General features: G+C 43.7%; 1 protein-coding gene across 3 annotated transcripts in view; it reads left to right on the forward strand.

Moving 5' to 3' along the window:
* Positions 1–17,733, forward strand: part of TBC1D1 (TBC1 domain family member 1) — a 220,231-nt gene that overhangs the window by 9,269 nt on the left and 193,229 nt on the right. For all 3 annotated transcript variants that reach the window (XM_021101100.1, XM_021101102.1, XM_021101101.1), the window contains exon 2: positions 1,932–2,431. In XM_021101100.1, coding sequence (XP_020956759.1) covers positions 2,015–2,431 — 417 coding nt within the window. In that variant the 5' untranslated portion in view covers positions 1,932–2,014. The remainder of the gene's footprint in view (positions 1–1,931; positions 2,432–17,733) is intronic.

Below are 17,733 nucleotides of genomic sequence, written 5' to 3' on the forward strand. Positions count from 1 at the left end.
CCTGGCCTCTCTCAGTGGGTTGAGGATCCAGAGTTGCCGTGAGCTGTGGTGTAGGTTGTAGATGCAGCTCAGATCCTGTATTGCTGTGGCTCTGGCATGGGCCAGCAGCTACAGCTCCAATTCAACCCCTAGCCTGGGAACCTCCATATGCTGCAAGTGTGGCCCCCCCCAAAAAAATTAGGGATAGGATGAAGGAAGCATCTGAATGACTGTCTCAGTGCCTTCAGGCTGCATGGGAAGTCCAGCATCAAGGTGCTGGCAGATTCAGTATCTTGTGATGCCTGCTTCCTGGTTCATAGACTTTATCCTTTCCCATTGTCCTCACACAGTGGAAGGGGAAGAGAGCTCTCTGGGTCTTTTAAAAGGGCACTACGCCTATTCAGATGGCTTCTACTCTCTTGACCTGATCCCTTCCCAAAGGCTCCCCCTCCAAATACTATCACTTTGAGGATTAGGGTTTCAGCATGTGAATGGGGTGGGGGATGGACACATTTAGTCTACAGCAAGGACTCCTTGGCTTTTGACTTGGCCACTGAAATGAACAGGGATGCTCTTCAGCTAGATGTAGCTGATGGGAAGGAGGAGAAATTCTGGAAAGTAGGGAGGTGAAATGGAGTCAGTTTTAAAAAACTAAATTGAGGCTGAGGTGCTGTCTGGATAGAGTTTCCAGATTGAAATATTGAATGGCCTGTCCCAATCCGGAACTCAGGAAGGAGACACACATGGGAGTCATTGGAGTCAATGTGGAAGGTGCATTCTCGTGCAGCATTCAAGGGGACAGATGGAGAAAACGCAAATCGCCTGTAGCAAGCAACTCACACTCTCTCTGGGACTCCGTTTCCTAAGTTGTAAAAAACTGCAATACTAGTAGTCTCACTGAGACCAAGGTGAGAGGTGAAGAAGAGGAAACAAGATAAAACGAGAGCCAGGAGAGTTGCAAGCAGGGTGAAGTGGTCAACATCAAGGAATTCATCAGAGGGAACAGGGAGCTAAGGACTAAAAAGTCCTCTTGGATTTCACAACCAGAGGGTGTGGATGACCCTAATAGGAGCCGTTGTGGTGGTTCCTCTCTGCTTCTAGTCACAATCCAGATTGTGAGTGGGCAGGAGGAAGTGGAGACAGCAAGTGTAGACTTTACCTTGAAAGGTGTGTAGGCAACGAAGAATTGGGGCTGGGGATGCCTGAGGTCAAGGGAAAGTGACCTTTTTTTTTTTTTTTTTTTTTTTTTTTAGATGGGAGAGATTTCATTCACTCTTTTAAAATATCTATTGAAAGACATGGAAGCAGCCTAAAAGGTTACTTGTTTGGGGGAGCCACCAGTACTGAATTTCACCATCCTAAAAACATTCCTTGAGGAGTTCTTGTTGTGGCTCAGCAAGTTAAGAACCAGACTAGTATCCATGAGGATGCGGGTTCGATCCCTGGCCTCACTCACAAGCTGTGGCATAGATCACCTATGTGGCTTGTATTTGGTGTTGCTGTGGTGTAGGCTGGAAGCTGCAGCTCCAATTCTACCCCTAGCCCAGGAACTATGTACTGCAGGTTCAGTCCTAAAAAGACAAAAAAAAAAAAAAAAAATTCTTGAAATGTATCTTAAATAATACATCAGGGTTCAAAGCTGGCCAAGCAGCGCTATGTTGTTTATGTGGTGCTTGCCTTTGTTGGCTCTGTGAGGTTTGTGTTTAACAGGAGTCTCCCAGTGGGATCTTTGTAACCCGAAGCGAGTGTGACGGTTGCAGCATTTTCAGGTTTTGTATGTAATACGATTTTAAGAAAGCTCTTTCTAGTCAGAGCAGCTTATTTGAACTAATATCCATTTCTTCCCCTATTTGGGTTTCAGACTATTAGGTTTCATCTGAAATGATAACTCTCTGCAAGTAGCTAGTGCTGTGATTTCATTCAATTCTAATGCCGCTGTTCTTCTCCCGCAGGATTTGGCATCAGAAGCATGTGAAATAGAGTGCGTGGCCTAAAATAGCAACCAGTGGCAGTGAGTTTCCAGACTTTTCCCAACATGGAACCCATAACATTCACAGCGAGGAAGCATCCGTTTCCTAATGAGGCCTCGGTGGGCTTCAGCCTCCAGCTGGTGGGCTCCTTGCGCGTGCACTCCCTAACCACCATGCCCATGCTGCCTTGGGTCGTGGCCGAGGTGCGAAGGCTCAGCGGGCAGTCCTCCAAGAAGGAGCCTGGTACCAAGCAAGTCCGCCTTTGTGTTTCACCCTCTGGACTGAGATGTGAGCCTGAGCCAGGAAAAAGTCAACAGTGGGATCCACTGATCTGTTCCAGCATCTTCGAGTGTAAGCCTCAGCGTGTCCACAAGCTGATTCATAACAGCCATGACCCGAGTTATTTTGCTTGTCTCATTAAAGACGATGCAGCCAATCAGCAGAGTATCTGCTATGTGTTCAAAGCCGATGATCAAACAAAAGTAAGTGGAGGTGGGGGTGGTTTTTGTTGTATGGGGTCAGAGCGTTTAAGGATACTGGAATTAACAAAGAGCTAATGCTGCAGTTATACATAGATCATCTCACTGGATTTTCAGCTTATAGGGATAGTTTCTTTATAGTCTTTAAAAAACATTTGATAACAGATGTTAAAATAAGTTTACCAGTTCAAAAATTCAACAGAGACATCTTTCTAAACTTATACATCAGAGCCGTATATTAGGATTCGGATTATTTAAGGTGTGTGTTCTGAAGCAGTGCTTCTCAAACAGAAATGTGCACATACATTTCCCAGGGGATTCTTAAAATGCAAATTCTAAGCTGGTGGGTCTGGGATGGACCCTGAGACCCTGCATCTCTAACAAGCTGCCACGTGATGTAGGCGCTTTTCCAATTGCGCTTTGAGTAGCAAAATTCTAGATTAGCGAGCTCCACACTGTTGATCTGTTAGCAAAAATATAGTTATCTATAAACTGCATAAGACTCTTGTTAGCTAGTTTCCCAAGGAATAATGTTCCCTTAGGTAGAGACCATTGGTAAACATGGTGGACATGAATCTAAGGGTTTTTTTTTTATGTTTTCTGTTTTTTAAATTTTATTATAATAGATTTACAGTGTTCTATCCATTTCTTTTTTTGATAATGACTTTTATTTTTTCCATTATAGCGGGTTTACCATGTTCTGTCCATTTTTTACCGTACAGCTTCTTTCAATTTCTGCTGTCCATCAAGGTGACACAGTCATACGTATATATACACACATTCTTTTTCTCATATTATTTTCCGTCATGTTTGATCACAAATGATTGGATATAGTTCCCTGTGAATCTAAATTTCAAGACTTTCAGGTTTTGGGGGTTTGAGGGTATACTGGGGGGACAACCTTATGTCTGATCTGATTAGTTTGTTGTCATTATACCTTAGGACATGGCTGAGACAAATATTATATGAGAAATGGTAAAGATATCATCCGCTCCACTATTTTCTCATTTATTTGTGCTCGTATTGTGTGTTAGTGTTGTTTTTGCGGTTCTGTGCAGGTCTCGTTCAGAGCTCCTTGGTTGTTTTGTGAGGGTTAGTTTAAATACAATTGAAAATATAATCCTGGCAGCCTTTTCCTCAACTGGGCCCATGCAAACTGTGATTCGGTACAGATGACAGCAAGGAGGTCAGGGGCTCACCGCTAGCTCCCCGAGCTGAGGAAGCCCCACGCGAGGCCTGAGTGCCTGCAGGGCCACATGCAGACAACCCCACACACTGGGGCAGACTCTGAGCACGCCAGTGCCAGTCCTTCTGGTAAATGCCCATAAATTGGAAGAGAAATGCTTCTGCTTTCTCCCTGCACCCCGCAGGGGTTTTTTGCATCCCCTCCAGGATGCACGAACCTCGCTTGGAAATTCATGTTCTTGGTGACTGAGTAGATTGGTGGAGATTCCCTTTCGTTGTTCATTCCTTGGTTCTTTCACTCACTCATTCAGAGACTGTTGCTCCAGGTACAAGGTGAGAAGATGTAGTAGAGGCTAGAAGGAAGGCAGAGGCACCTGCAGGAAATACCACGTGGGAAGATGGAGAATGGGGCCTAACACACCCCAGTGGGAGGAAGCCTTTTTGGAATCATGGCTTGTCTGGAGCTTAAATCTACTATGTTATGAACAGAACTGGATATATTTTTATTAAAAAGCATTTGAGGAGTTCCCGTCGTGGCGCAGTGGTTAACGAATCCGACTAGGGACCATGAGGTTTCGGGTTCAGTCCCTGCCCTTGCTCAGTGGGTTAAAGATCCGGCGTTGCCGTGAGCTGTGGTGTAGGTTGCAGACGCGGCTCAGATCTTGCGTTGCTGTGGCTCTGGCGTAGGCCGGGGGCTACAGCTCCAATTCGACCCCTAGCCTGGGAACCTCCATATGCCATGGGAGCGGCCCAAGAAATAGTAAGAAGACAAAAAAAAGAAAAAAAAGCATTTGAAAAGTGTCTGCTGCAGCTGTTGTTCATACATCTCAGGTGGGAAGCATTCGGGTTCAGAAGTTCAGAGGGACTGACTTCTTGGATTCCAGTCCTGTCTGCCACCTGTAAACTGTGTAGCCTCAGGCAACACTGAGCCTGTTTCCTCATCTGTAAAATGGGGTCATTATAGTCTCTGCTCACAGTGGCTGGGAGGACGAAATTAACTAGAACGGCACCTGAAACTAGTCAGCACTTATGGCTGTAAAGTTTTTTCATTAGGGGATGTTCTCCTTGTGGCTCAGCGGAAATGAACCTGACTAGTATCCATGAGGACTCGGGATCAATCCCTAGTCCCGCTCAGTGGGTTAAGGATCTGGCCTTGCCGCAAGTTGTGGTGTAGGTCACAGACGTGGCTCGGATCTGGAGTCACTGTAGGTATGGTATAGGCTGGCAGCTGTAGCTCCAATTCAACCTCTAGCCTGGAAACTTCCATATGCCACACTTGTGGCTCTTAAAAAAAAAAAAAAAATTCTATAGGAGTTCCCTGGTGGCCTAGTGGTTAAGGATTTGGCCTTGTCATTGCTGTGCCTTGGGTTTGATCCCTGGCCCAGGAACTTCCACATGCTGCGGGTGTGGCCCAAAACAAACTTCATTAAAAAAAAGTTTTACTGTAGGCAGATTATGTACTAGTTTCACTTCAAGTCATAAATTGAAAGAGACCAAGATGAGCGTCTTCGGCTCTTAGGATGAGATTCTGGTCATCTTTGAGCAACATTTTTATAAACTAGACACTTAAAAAAACAGCACAAGTAAACCTAAGGGTTGCTCTTATTTGGGCAAATTCCAGAATGAAAAGTAGAGGACTGAACAGGCTGTACTCCTCGCCAGCTCTGTAGAAGGACTGCCTTTCCTTGGGGGGAGCTTTTGCTGGAAGGAGTTGTTCAGTACTTTTTACACTTTTGACTATTTCCCACAATCTTTTATGGCATCTGAGAACAGGCTTCTGGCCAGACATTCAGCTACCTGACGGGAAGAAGAGATTTATAACTCAATTCTGGAATTGGGGTTTCCAGTTGTGCTGAGAGTAGAGAATTGGCCTTACTCTGCACTCTAAAAAGCCACGGTAGAAATACGAATCCGTTCTTAAGTTATTTTTGGCTTGCACACAATTTTTATAAACACTTAATTGCCAGTACACCAAGTAATAAATGGCTGCCATCCTGCTCATTTTATAAAAGAGTCATTTGTAACACAGGCATCTCAATCAGGGATTCTCTTGTTGTTGGAAACTGAATGGTAAACCACCGTGGTGGCCCTGATTCCAGCTGGCATGATATCTTTTATGTTCTCAGGACATTCTGCTTCGGTGTCTTATAGCAGGGGGTTATCTGCTGTAGGAGCACGGGAACATATGTCATCATTTCTCATCGTTTGTAACGTTTGCTTTGTGAAATGATTCTGTAAATTAAGGCCAATTCTAAAGAGATGAGATCAGTATCCAGCTACGTTTGCCAGATGCCATATATGCCTTTACTGCCAGGGTCATAGGCACAAAACTACTATGTGAGAGGAAACCTTGTGAGCAGCGTGTAAATGAACTTATAAAAGAAGATCTAAGGGAAGAGAAGAACAGAGAGGAATAGGTTTTTTTTGTTGTTGTTGTTTTGTCTTTTTGCCATTTTCTAAGGCTGCACCTGCGGCATATGGAGGTTCCCAGGCTAGGGGTTGAACTGGAGCTGTAGCCACCGGTCTACGCCAGAGCCACAGCAATGTGGGATCCGAGGCGCATCTGCGATCTACACCACAGCTCACTGAGCAAGGCCTGGGATTGAACCCGCAACCTCATGGTTCCTAGTCGGATTCGTTAACCACTGAGCCACGATGGGAACTCCCAGAGAGGAATAGTTTTATAAGCACAGCATGAAATTGTGTTTCCCACTGTATGTTCCATAGAATATACTCAAGGTGTTCCACAGACAAAGGCCTCTCTGACAGAAATACATTAGAGGGCATCTCAAACTTTCGGATCTGAAAACCCCTTTTCACTCTTTAAACTTATGGAGGATCCCAAAGAGCATTAATGTGAGTGATATTATTAATATTTACTGTAGTAGAAATTAAAACTGCAAAAGTTGTAGGAGTTCCCTGGTGGCTCAGTGGGTTAAGGATCCAGCATTGTCACTGCTGTGGCTTGGCTCAGTGCTGTGGCTGGGTTCGATCCCTGGCCCGGGAACTTCCGTGTGCCACAGGTGCAGCCAAAAAAAAAAAAAAAAAAAAAAAACCTGAGAAACTATAAAGGCATTAATTTATTAAAAAAACAAAAACAGGAGTTCTCTTGTGGCTCAGGGGGTTAAGAATCTGGCATTGTCACTGCAGCGGCTCAGGTCGCTGCTGTGGCTCAAGTTCAGTCTACAGTCTGGGAACGTTTGTAAACCTCAGGTGAAACCAAAAAAATAATAAAGTAATAATGTTTTTATTTGTTATATGTTAGAATAAATAATATTTTTGTGAAAAATAATTATTTTTCCAAAAAATTTAGTGATGAGTAGCATAGTTTTACTTTTTGTTTGCTTGTTTTCCTGCAAATCTCTTTCATGTCTGGGCTAATAGATAACTATTCATTCTCAGCTGCTTCTTCACTCATTCTGTTTGTGATATGTTGTTTTGGTTGAGTATGTTAAGAAAATTTGGCCTCATACAGATATATAATAAGAGAAATATTTTGTAGTCTTTTTAGAAAATTGTGGATATTTTTCTTTAATGCCCTACCCGAACTCAACAAATGGCAGAAGTTTGTTGCAGTATGAAATCTGAAACCATTCAAAGCACTTTTTGCATTTTGTTGTATTAAAATCCATTAATCTTGTGCTTTAATGAATCTTTAAAGCATGCATGATTCTGGTAACATCATGCATTGATTATTTAGAAAATATTGGTTCACTGAGTTATACAGACCACAGTCTGATCTGAGAACTACTGTATTAGGGAAACACTCTATTTTCTTTTGTTTTTGTTTTTGTTTTTGGTGGCACCTGCGGCATATGTAAGGTGATCAAACCAGGGTTCAAATCTGAGCTGCAGCTGCAGTCTACATCACAGTTGTGGCAGCGCTGGATCCTTAACCCCTGTTCTGAACTGGGATCGAACCCGTGCTGCCTCAATGACCCGAGCCACCACAGAGACAACACTTGATCTTTTAAAAATTATTTTATTTTATATTTTATTTTATTTTTTTCTTTTTAGGGCCACACCTGCGGCATATGGAAGTTCCTGTGCTAGGGGTCGAATTGGAGCTGCAACTAGTGGCCTATACCATAGCCACAACACCAGATCCAAACTGCATCTGTCACCTACGCCACAGCTTGCAGCAATGCTGGGTCCTTAACCCACTGAGTGAGACCAGGGATCAAACCTGCATCCTCATGGATACTAGTCGGGTTCTCTTTTTTTTGCTTTTTAGAGCTGCACCCGCAGCATGTGGAGGTTCCTGGGCTAGGGGGTCTAATCAGAGCTACAGCTGCTAGCCTATACCACAGCCACAGCAACAACCTACACCACAGCTCACGGCAATGTTGGATCCTTAACCCACTGAGCAAGGCCAGGGATCGAACCTGCGTCCTCATGGATGCTAGTCAGATTCATGAACTGCTGAGCCACGACAGGAACTCCACTAGTTGGGTTCTTAACCCACTGAGCCACAACAGACACTCCAGAAGCACTGTAATTCCTAGTCCACTCTTGAATTGTCCATTAGATTCCCAAGGTAATTGGACCATAAATTACATTTTCTCATAACATCCCTCAGAACACGTGTGAACACAGTGTCATAAGGTTCTAGCTGAAGTTTGATTCTGAGTTAGGGTCCATGGCAGGAAATGAAAATTTCTATTCTGGTATACAGACAGGTGCACGGGTGGCCCTGACTAGTCTTTCCTCCATCACATGACAAAGACGTCACCTCCTGGATTCAGCCCTAGAAAAAGCATAAAGTCTAAGAAAATTGTCTCGAGATTCTTTCCTCCTCCAGCTCTCCAGCTTTGACTCTCCTGGGAAAATCTGAGCTCAGAAGATCAGATTGCCATTCACTTGAGTGTCCTTTAGATCACTCCAAAAAGTATTTACTTTTTAATCCTTTTTCAAATCTACTAAGTAAAAAGCTCTGCTTCCTTGAGGAGACCTTCCAGCACTGTGGTGCAGGTAGCAGACGTGTTGGGCTGGGGCTTCTGACACTGCATGTTGCTGTTTTATGTCGATAAAAGGAAAGAAGGGGTTCTGAATGGGGAATGGCAGGGATTGCGGAGCGGGTAATAAATGGAGGAGAAACACAAGCTGGTAGAGAGGCCAGGGAGTGGGCAGTGTGGGGGAGCCAGGGTGAGTCAGAAATTGGGCATGTGGGAGTAGTTTTGCTGTCAGTGTCCACCCACTCTCCTTCAGCTGACTTATCACACTTGAAACCTGTCCTGGCTTTTCAAACACTGTTCCCGACTTTCATCAGAGCTGATCTTCTGGGCCTGGCATCCCGTGTGGGGGATGGATGTCATTAATCCAGCAGGACTCACAGCTGCCCCTTCTGCATCCTCCCTAGAAGCATCTTAGATTTGCTAGAATCGTTCTATAGCCTTATTCTTCCCTTTCCCAAGGAGGAAGTGCTGTCTCCCGGTGGAACTTCATAAGCATGACTAAAACCTTAGGGATAAGGAGGAGGGGAAACGTGTGGAAAAGGAGCTTGGGTTTGGGGGGTAGAGAAGCTGGAGTCACTGTATGGGAAGTAGACTTCTAGAAAGAAGACATCTACCTCTGGAAGAGGACTGTCCTGAATGTTGCTGAGGAAGATGGGTTTGAGAGGATGTGAGTATCCTTTGAAAGGGCGGGTTTCCTTGTCTATGATTTTTGGCAACGAAACTGCATTTCTTGGAGGTGATCTATATCTGAGATTGACCCCTGTGGGCTCCCATGCTGCTCGTTTTAAGAGTACTTAACTCTTGGAGTTCCCGTCGTGGCTCAGTGGTTAATGAATCTGACTAGGAACCATGAGGTTGCAGGTTCGATCCCTGCCCTTGCTCAGTGGGTTAAGGATCCGGCATTGCCGTGAGCTGTGGTGTAGGTTGCAGACGTGGCTCAGATCCCACATTGCTGTGGCTCTGGCGTAGGCTGGCGGCTACAGCTCCAATTCGACCCCTAGCCTGGGAACCTCCATATGCCACGGGAGTGGCCTAAGAAATGGCAAAAAGACAAAAAAAAAAAAAAAGAAAAAAAAAAAAAAAAAAAGAGTACTTAACTCTTTGCAGACTGGATTTAAGGGGAATAAAGGTTTCCTTTTGAAACCTCCAGTGAGGAACCAGGACATTCTGGCATGAGGTCCTGTGAGGACACTGCCTTTCTCAGTAACTGATGGAGAGTTACCTCACCTAGCCTCTCTGGATTCCCAACATTGCTTCTCAGTCAAAAAAATGGTCTAAAGTTGTTTTCCTGTGATTAGCAGGATTAATACCTCAGTCCCATATATTAAAAGCCCAAGTTGCTTTGGCTGAGTTTTATGATTTAGTTAACAATTTTAAAAAATTGGAGGAGTTCCCTGGTGGCCCAGTGGTTAAGGGTCTGGTGTTGTCATTGCCACAGCAATGGTCACTGCTGTGGCATGGTTCGATCCCAGGCCCAGGAACTTCTGGATCCTGAGGACTTGGCCCAAAATAAAATTTTTTTAAAAAAATTTTGATCATAGCTTTGTTTCAGTTGCATTTTACCCATTACTCATTTGTCTTAATAATTCCCCATCTGCTTGGAATTTTAAGTAAGTGACTGAAAATATGCACCGCTTATTTCAGGGTTTTCCATAGAGACTGGCTTCGATTGCTTGGCTGTTATTTGCCGGCTCATTACTTTCTTTCTTTGCTGGAGGGAAGATGGAAATTATAACCGTGAGCTGGAGCATTTTGTTCCTGAGGGTGATGATTCTGAAGAACGTAGTGTCATTTTGGAGTTCTTCCTATCTAGCGCCCTTTCTGATTGGATCTTCAAAATTTCTAAATATCAGACATGAGTCTGTCTTTGTTCCTCAGGGAATGGCTGTGAGAAGCTTTTGTTGTGTATGTTTTGGAGGATTGTTTTTTAATCATTGTTAAAATTCCCACCGGACAGCTTTTTTCTTTCTTTTTTAATTGACATAGAGTTGATCTACAATGTTGTGTTAATTTCTGCTGTACAGCAAAGTGATAAGGTTTTATATATATATATATACACACACAGTATTTTTCATATTCTTTTCCATTGTGGTTTATATTGAATTTTTATTGGTATATATAGTATATTTATGTATTTATACTTATTATTGGTATATTTCATACATATTGCATACATTGAATATAGTTCCCTGTACACTATAGTAGGACCCTGTTATTTATCCATTCTATATGTAATCACACTGGGTATCTTTAATCCCGATCTGGTTGTTATGTAAAATTTCTTTGGGGCCCCACTTGTGGCTGGGACTCAGTGCCTGGTTGCACAGAACAGTGTATCCGTGTCAGCCCATCAACACTTGACCGTCTGTCACACTAGACAGAAGTTGGTTGCTGGGTGCAAGGATTCTCAGGGATTCTTTTTCATCTATAAAAAGGATGTCCCGGACTGCATGAACTCCGAAGTATTTGTTGGAAGGTTTGGGTCCATGACACAGGATTGATTACGTAATTTATTTTTGACTTTGAAAAATGAGTGCAAGCATTTCAGAAGCATCCACCTTGTGATATGTAATGAGATAATTATTTAGAAGCCTTTATTGTCTGTGCATACCACTTCCTAGAGCTTTGCATTTTTCACCAAATGCTTTGCTTTATAGTGTAAATCTCTTCCTAAGAATAGACTTTATAAGTATCTTGAACCTAAAGTTGACTTGCATCTTGAAAGGATTTATTTATAGCCTAGACCTCTGGTGTCCAGTACAATCATCACTTGTCATCTGTGCCTTTTGGGCACTTGCAGTGTAACTGGTCTGAATTGAGATGTGCTGTAAGTGCCAAAATAGTGGTTTTCAAAGACATACTCTTGGAGTTCCCACTGTGGCTCAGTGGTAATGAACCTAACTAGTATCCATGAGGATGAGGGTTCAATCCTGGCCTTGCTCAGCGGGTTAAGGATCCAGTGTTGCCATGAGCTGTGGTGCAGGTCCCCGACGCTGCTCGGATCTGGCATTGCCGTGGTTGTGGTGTAGGCCAGCAACTGCAGTTCCAGTTCGAACCTTAGCCTGGGAATTTCCATACGCCTCAGGTGAGGCCCTAAAAAGACCAAAAAAAAAAAAAAAAAAAAAAAAAAAGGACGAAGACAAAGATACAGTCTGAAAAAAAAGGTATTATGTAAAGTATCTCAGTGATTTGCTATATTGATTACATGCTAAAATGATAATATTTTTGATGTATTGGGTTAAATCAAATATAATACTAAAATTAATTTCACCTTTCATTTTACCTTTTCGAATGTTCCTAAAAGAAAATTTAAAATTAAACACGTCTCTTGTAGCGTTTTTCTACTAGTCAGCCCTGGACTAGCTACCAAGCAAGTGTTTCTGGAAATAATCTGAACACTTATCATGGAGCGACCTCAAGTTTCTCCCTTTTCTTTGCTACCTCTATTTGTTAATGATAGAATTTTGCTCAAAGTTACTCTGAAAAAAAAAAATCGCATTGAAAACTAAGACCAGTTTTTGATGCTAGATGCATATTGCAATGGATAAGAGCTCCGAGGGCCACTAGTTTGGGATATGGTGACAGAGGTAAACCTCTTGTTTCTACTGTTTCTCTTTTTTGAATACTTTTCCTTCTTCTGGACGCTTGGGCATCCAGCCCACTAACTGCTGCCTGTGATCCTGAACCAATAAACAGAGCAGGCTGACGGGAGAGCTGGCTTGTCTCCAAGGAAGCTTCAGAAGAGGCAGGATTGGGGGTGGGGCTCCGTGGGAGGGCAGGGAGCCTGATGCAGGACAAACCAGAAAACTTACCAGTGACTTCAGGGTGGTCTGTCCCGCAGGAGCCCTTTCCTGACTGCTTCCATCCAGCAGTACATCAGAAGTCATCCTTCCCTGTGGTTAAGTGATGTAGGTATTTGAAATGTTGCATTTTTACATTAGTCCTTTCTTTGGAATGCGACCAGTGTATCATGTACTTGGCAGGGTGCTAGGGTACCAAATCCAATAGGCTGAGATTGCTCCTTTAAGAAGTAGCATGATGCTTTATACGCCAAGTATGGATTCTGAGTGCTGCACCGCCAGGAGTTAGCAAACACCTGTAAGTTATCAAACAGGACATTTGAGAGAATGAGAGGAAGCCTAGTATAATAAGTGCCTACAGTTATGTGAAAAACTGCTGTGGACAAAAAGAAATTGGCACATTCTGTATTTGCTCCAGAGGGCAGAACTAGAAACAAGAGAAATCTGTAGACAGATTGTGGGCTCCTCCCAACAGTGGGAGCCTCTAATAATTAAATAGGTTGTATTGGACAGGGGACGTGGGCGGAGGTTTCGCCTGGTGAGTCCTCAGCATCCTGGGCACATACTTCGCCCTGTGAGGGATGGACTCCCCAACAGTGTTCCCTTTTGTTTCAGACAATGGAGTTGCTCCTAAATCTTTGGTGTTGAGGGGAAGTTGTTTCCTGTAATATCTATTGTTGGTCACAGATCTGTCTTCTGGAGGGACCCTCCAACATGTCATGCACTTTCCATGAGACATTGGAATGGGTTTTTAAAGACCCCCTATGAGGAGGTCTCTGGGGGCCTAGTGGTTAAGGATCTGGTGTTGTCGATGCCGTGGCTTGGGCTCGATCCTTGGCCCAGGAACTTCTGCGTGCCATGGGCACCCTAGGAATTTCTTAGGCTGATGAGTGGGTGCAGATCGAATGGGCCTCCTAAGAGAGAGGATAGATTATAGCATGTGCCAAGCCAGAGCCAGACAAGGGCACACAGAGATGCCCAGTGTGGCTGGCACTGCTGTGACTAATGTTTCACAAATTGCATGGTCAGAGGTGAGAAAAGAAGGAAAGGCAGGGGTCGGATTTTTATGGGGCCAGGGATGCCCTGCTAAGGAATTGGGTAACCTTCTTAAGAAGGATGTTCTGTGTCAGCCATAAGAGGCCTTAACCAGGGAAGTAAAACAGTTGGATTTGTTTTTAGATTTGGGGGCGGAGGATGGAGTAGAGGGAAGAGGAACTGAGGACTGACACCAGTTAGGAGGCCATCCGCAGTGGTCAATGTGACAACTCTGCAGTGTCTCGATCCACAAATATAATAGGAAGTGATTTATCCCCACTGAACCCATGTTGATATTTTCTGATCCATCACTTCCCCCTCTGGTAGCCAGAGGGGTTTTAACCGTCTGTTCATTGGCCTCTAATGCAAGAACAAGTCAGTCAGATTCTGATTCAAGTCCGTCAGATGCTGACTCACTTGGTTCCTAAGGAATGGTATGAAAAATAACATAGAAGTAAAATTCCTGATCAGCTTCTGCTTGGTCTTCATATATGCATATATGGACATCTCCCATTTTAAAGCAACCCCTCCCCTAAGCCCATTTCCCATCCCAGCTTCCTCCTGTTACTGGTCCAACTTTCTGCTCCATTTTTCAAGTGTCGCCATGATGGCTACCTTTGCTGCCACTCACCAATTTTCTTCTTGGTTTAGCAATTGGGCTTCTCTCTCTCTTTTTTTTTTTTTTTTTTTTGTCTTTTTGCCATTTCTTGGGCCGCTCTCACAGCATATGGAGGTTCCCAGGCTAGGGGTCCAATCGGAGCTGTAGCCACTGGCCTACGCCAGAGCCACAGCAACGCAGGATCCGAGCCGTGTCTTCGACCTACACCATAGCTCACAGCAACGCCAGATTCTCAACCCACTGAGCAAGGCCAGGGATCAAACCGGCAACCTCATGGTTCCTAGTCGGACTCGTTAACCACTGCGCCACGACGGGAACTCCTGGGCTTCTCTTCTGATCTTCCACCCAGGCTCTTCTCATGCCCACCTCCAGCTTGTGAGGTCCCATGATCCCTTCTCTGCTTGTCTCTTATCCAGTTTCTCAGTAACTTTTGATAAAGTTGGCAAGAGAGTGTTTCTTCAACCTCAAAACACTCTCTTCTCTTGGCTTTTGGAAAACCAACCCTCCTGTTTTCCCTTTGAATCCAGTAGTGGTTTCTGCCTGGTCTCTTTTGTTTGTTCTTCCTCTTCTCTGTGTGTGTGTGTGTGTGTGTGTGTGTCTTTTTAGGGCCACACCTGCGGCATGTGGAGGTTCCCAGGCTAGGGGTGGAATCAGAGCTTTGGCTGTTGGCCTACACCACAGCCACAGCAACACCAGATCTGAGCTGTGTCTGTGACCCACACCACAGCTCATGGCAACGCTGGATCCTTAACGCACTGAGCAAGGCCAGGGATTGAACCCACATCCTCATGGATCCTAATTGGGTTTGTTAACCACTGAGCCACAACAGAAACTCCTGTTCTTCCTCTTCTTAATTGAGTTTTAGGTCCCTCGAGATTCGTTTCTCTACCTTTCTGTTCTAGACACTGTTTCCAGATGAACTCGTCACAGCATTAAATACCTATTTGATGATGACTTTCCAAATTTATGTATTGCTTAGACTCACCAATGAGTTCCAGACTCATCTGTCCAACTCTGAACTTGACTTTCCTCCTCAGCTGTTAAATAGACAGCTCAAACTCAATGCAGTTAAAGTAGAACCCTTGAATTTACTCCCCACCAACCCATGGCTTCCCCAGTCTCCTGCAGCACTTAAGTGACAGTGACAGTTGCTACAGCCAAAATCTAGGGATCATCTTCCTCCTAAATTTCTCTCTTTATTTCACACTCTCATCCCCATGATTCAAGATCCATTTCAGTCTGTCACTTCTCCGATTCTGTGGCTAATCCTGAGTCCACAGCTCCATCATCTCTCATCTGGAATGCCGCAATACTTTCTTTTTTCCCTGTTTCCATTCTTGCCTCTTCTTGTCTTCAAGCAAACATCCAGATCCATCTCTAGAAAACCCATCAATTCATGCCACACCCCTTGACCTCTCTAGCGACTTACTCGTGTACTTAGACTAAAACCCTGTATCCTTGCTGGGGTTCCCACAGGGGCTTGACTTCCCACACTCTCCAGTGCTCTCTGGACCCCAGCCACTCTGGAGTTCACATTACGAAAATTTGACAACCTCCTTCCTCACTCGGGATCTTTCTTTATGTTTCTTGCTGCCTCTGCCTGGAAGGCTCTCTGCTCCCAGCTTTTCATGTGGTTGGTTCCTTAGATCATTATTAACTCCGCTCAACCTTACCCTCTGTCCTCCCAGGCAAAAGTACCTCCACACCACTCTCAAAAGGATGGCAAACTAGTGAATATAACAAAAAGAGAAGCAGCCTCACAGATATAGAGAACAAACTAGTGCCTACCAGCAGGGGCAAGGGAAAGAGGGAGGGGCAATATGGGGGTGGGGGGAACAAAGGAGGTTTTTATGAGATTACATGCAGTCATGTGCGTGAAACTTTTTTTTCCTTTTTTTTTAAAGCTTTTTAGGGCTGCACCCACAGCATATGGAAGTTCCCAGACTAGGGGTCGAATTGGAACTGACGCCGCTCACCTACACCACAGCCACAGCAATGCCAGATCCAAGCTGCATCTGCGAGCTACACCACAGCTCGAGACAACGCCAGATTCTTAACCCACTGAGGAAGGCCAGGGATTGAACCTGCGTCCTCATGGATATTAGTCAGATTCATTTCCACTGAGCCACAACAGGAACTCCTATTGTGCAGTCTTTAACTACTGAGTAACTTTGTGGTATAAGTTAAATCCTTTCAGCTATGATATGCGCCCTTTTTTTTTTTTTTGGTATCAACCTTTCTCCCCCCAAATAAATACGTGTTCTGACTGCAGAAGCATTTATGCTGAATGTAAAAATAATTAGCACAAAAATATTTAAAGTAAAAGTTTTCCCTGAAGTCCACTTCTTAGAGAAAAGCCAACATTAATAGGTTGGTGTGTGTTCGTATAGATTTGACTATTATATAAATAACTATTTCTATATGTAATCAATTTATATATTGATTTTACACATTTCTCTTATTTTACACATTTCTTTTTATACACAGCCCCTTCAATATCTCTTTCTCCATATATATATAATTATAATATGTACATTATATTATATACTATATATAATAAAATAGAAAATATATAATATGTACATTATATTATACTATGTAATATGTACAGGATATTATATGTTATAAAATAGAAATTATAGGGATACATGTGGATATAGCTATAAATACAGCTATATTTTAGACATTGTTATGGTAGTCGAGATGCATTATTTTGAAGAATTGCACAGTTGTGTGTAGCAGGGAGAAAGGAAAGGCTGGTTTCATGACTGGCAGAACGATTCTCGTGACAGCATCATCTTTGCTTAGCTTTGAAGAGCCATTCTGGTTATGAAAAGAGAACATGGCCAGAATGGGCTGGAAGTGACTCAGAGATGTCTGATCTGCCTAGCATGAAGGAAAGAAAGAAGATTTGGAAGCAACAAAAGCAAAAATAAGCAAGTGGGACTACATCAAACTAAAATGCTTCTGCACAGCAAAGGAAGCCATTAACAAAACAAAGGCAACCTATGGAATGGGAGAAAATATTTGCAAATTGCATATCTGATAAGGGGTTAAAGTCTAAAATATACAAAGAACGCATACAACTCAATAGAAAAGAAACAATTTGATTAAAAAATGGACAGAGGAACTGAACAGACGTTTTTCCAGAGAAGATGTACAGATGGCCAACAGGTACATGGAAAGGTGCTTAGTGCATAGGAAAATGCAAATCAAAACCACAGTGAGATATCGTCTCATACCTGTTAGAATGGCTGTCACCAAAAGGACAAAAGATAATAAGTTTTGGTTCGGTTATGAAGAAACAGAAATCCTTGTTCGCCGTGGGAGGGATGTAAATTGGTATGGTCACTATGGAAAACAGGATGGAGGTTCCTCAGAAAATTAAAAACAGGCGACCTCGTTGTGGCGCAGTGGAAACGAATCCAACTAGGAACTGTGAGGCTTTGGGTTTGATCCCTGGCCTCGCTCAGTGGGTTAAGGATCTGGTGTTTCTGTGAGCTGTGCTATAGGTCGCACATGGGGCTTAGAGCCTGCGTTGCTATGTCTGTGGCATAGGCTGGCAGCTGTAGCTCCGATTCGACCCCTAGCCTGGGAACCTCCACATGCCATGGGTGCACCCCTGAAAGGCCAAAAAATAAAAAAATAAAAACAGTGCTACAGTGAGTCCTAGCAATCCCTCTTCTGGGTATATATACAAAGATCTTAATA

This window comes from Sus scrofa, chromosome 8, assembly GCF_000003025.6.
Source record: "Sus scrofa isolate TJ Tabasco breed Duroc chromosome 8, Sscrofa11.1, whole genome shotgun sequence".
Taxonomy (NCBI): Eukaryota; Metazoa; Chordata; class Mammalia; order Artiodactyla; family Suidae; genus Sus; species Sus scrofa.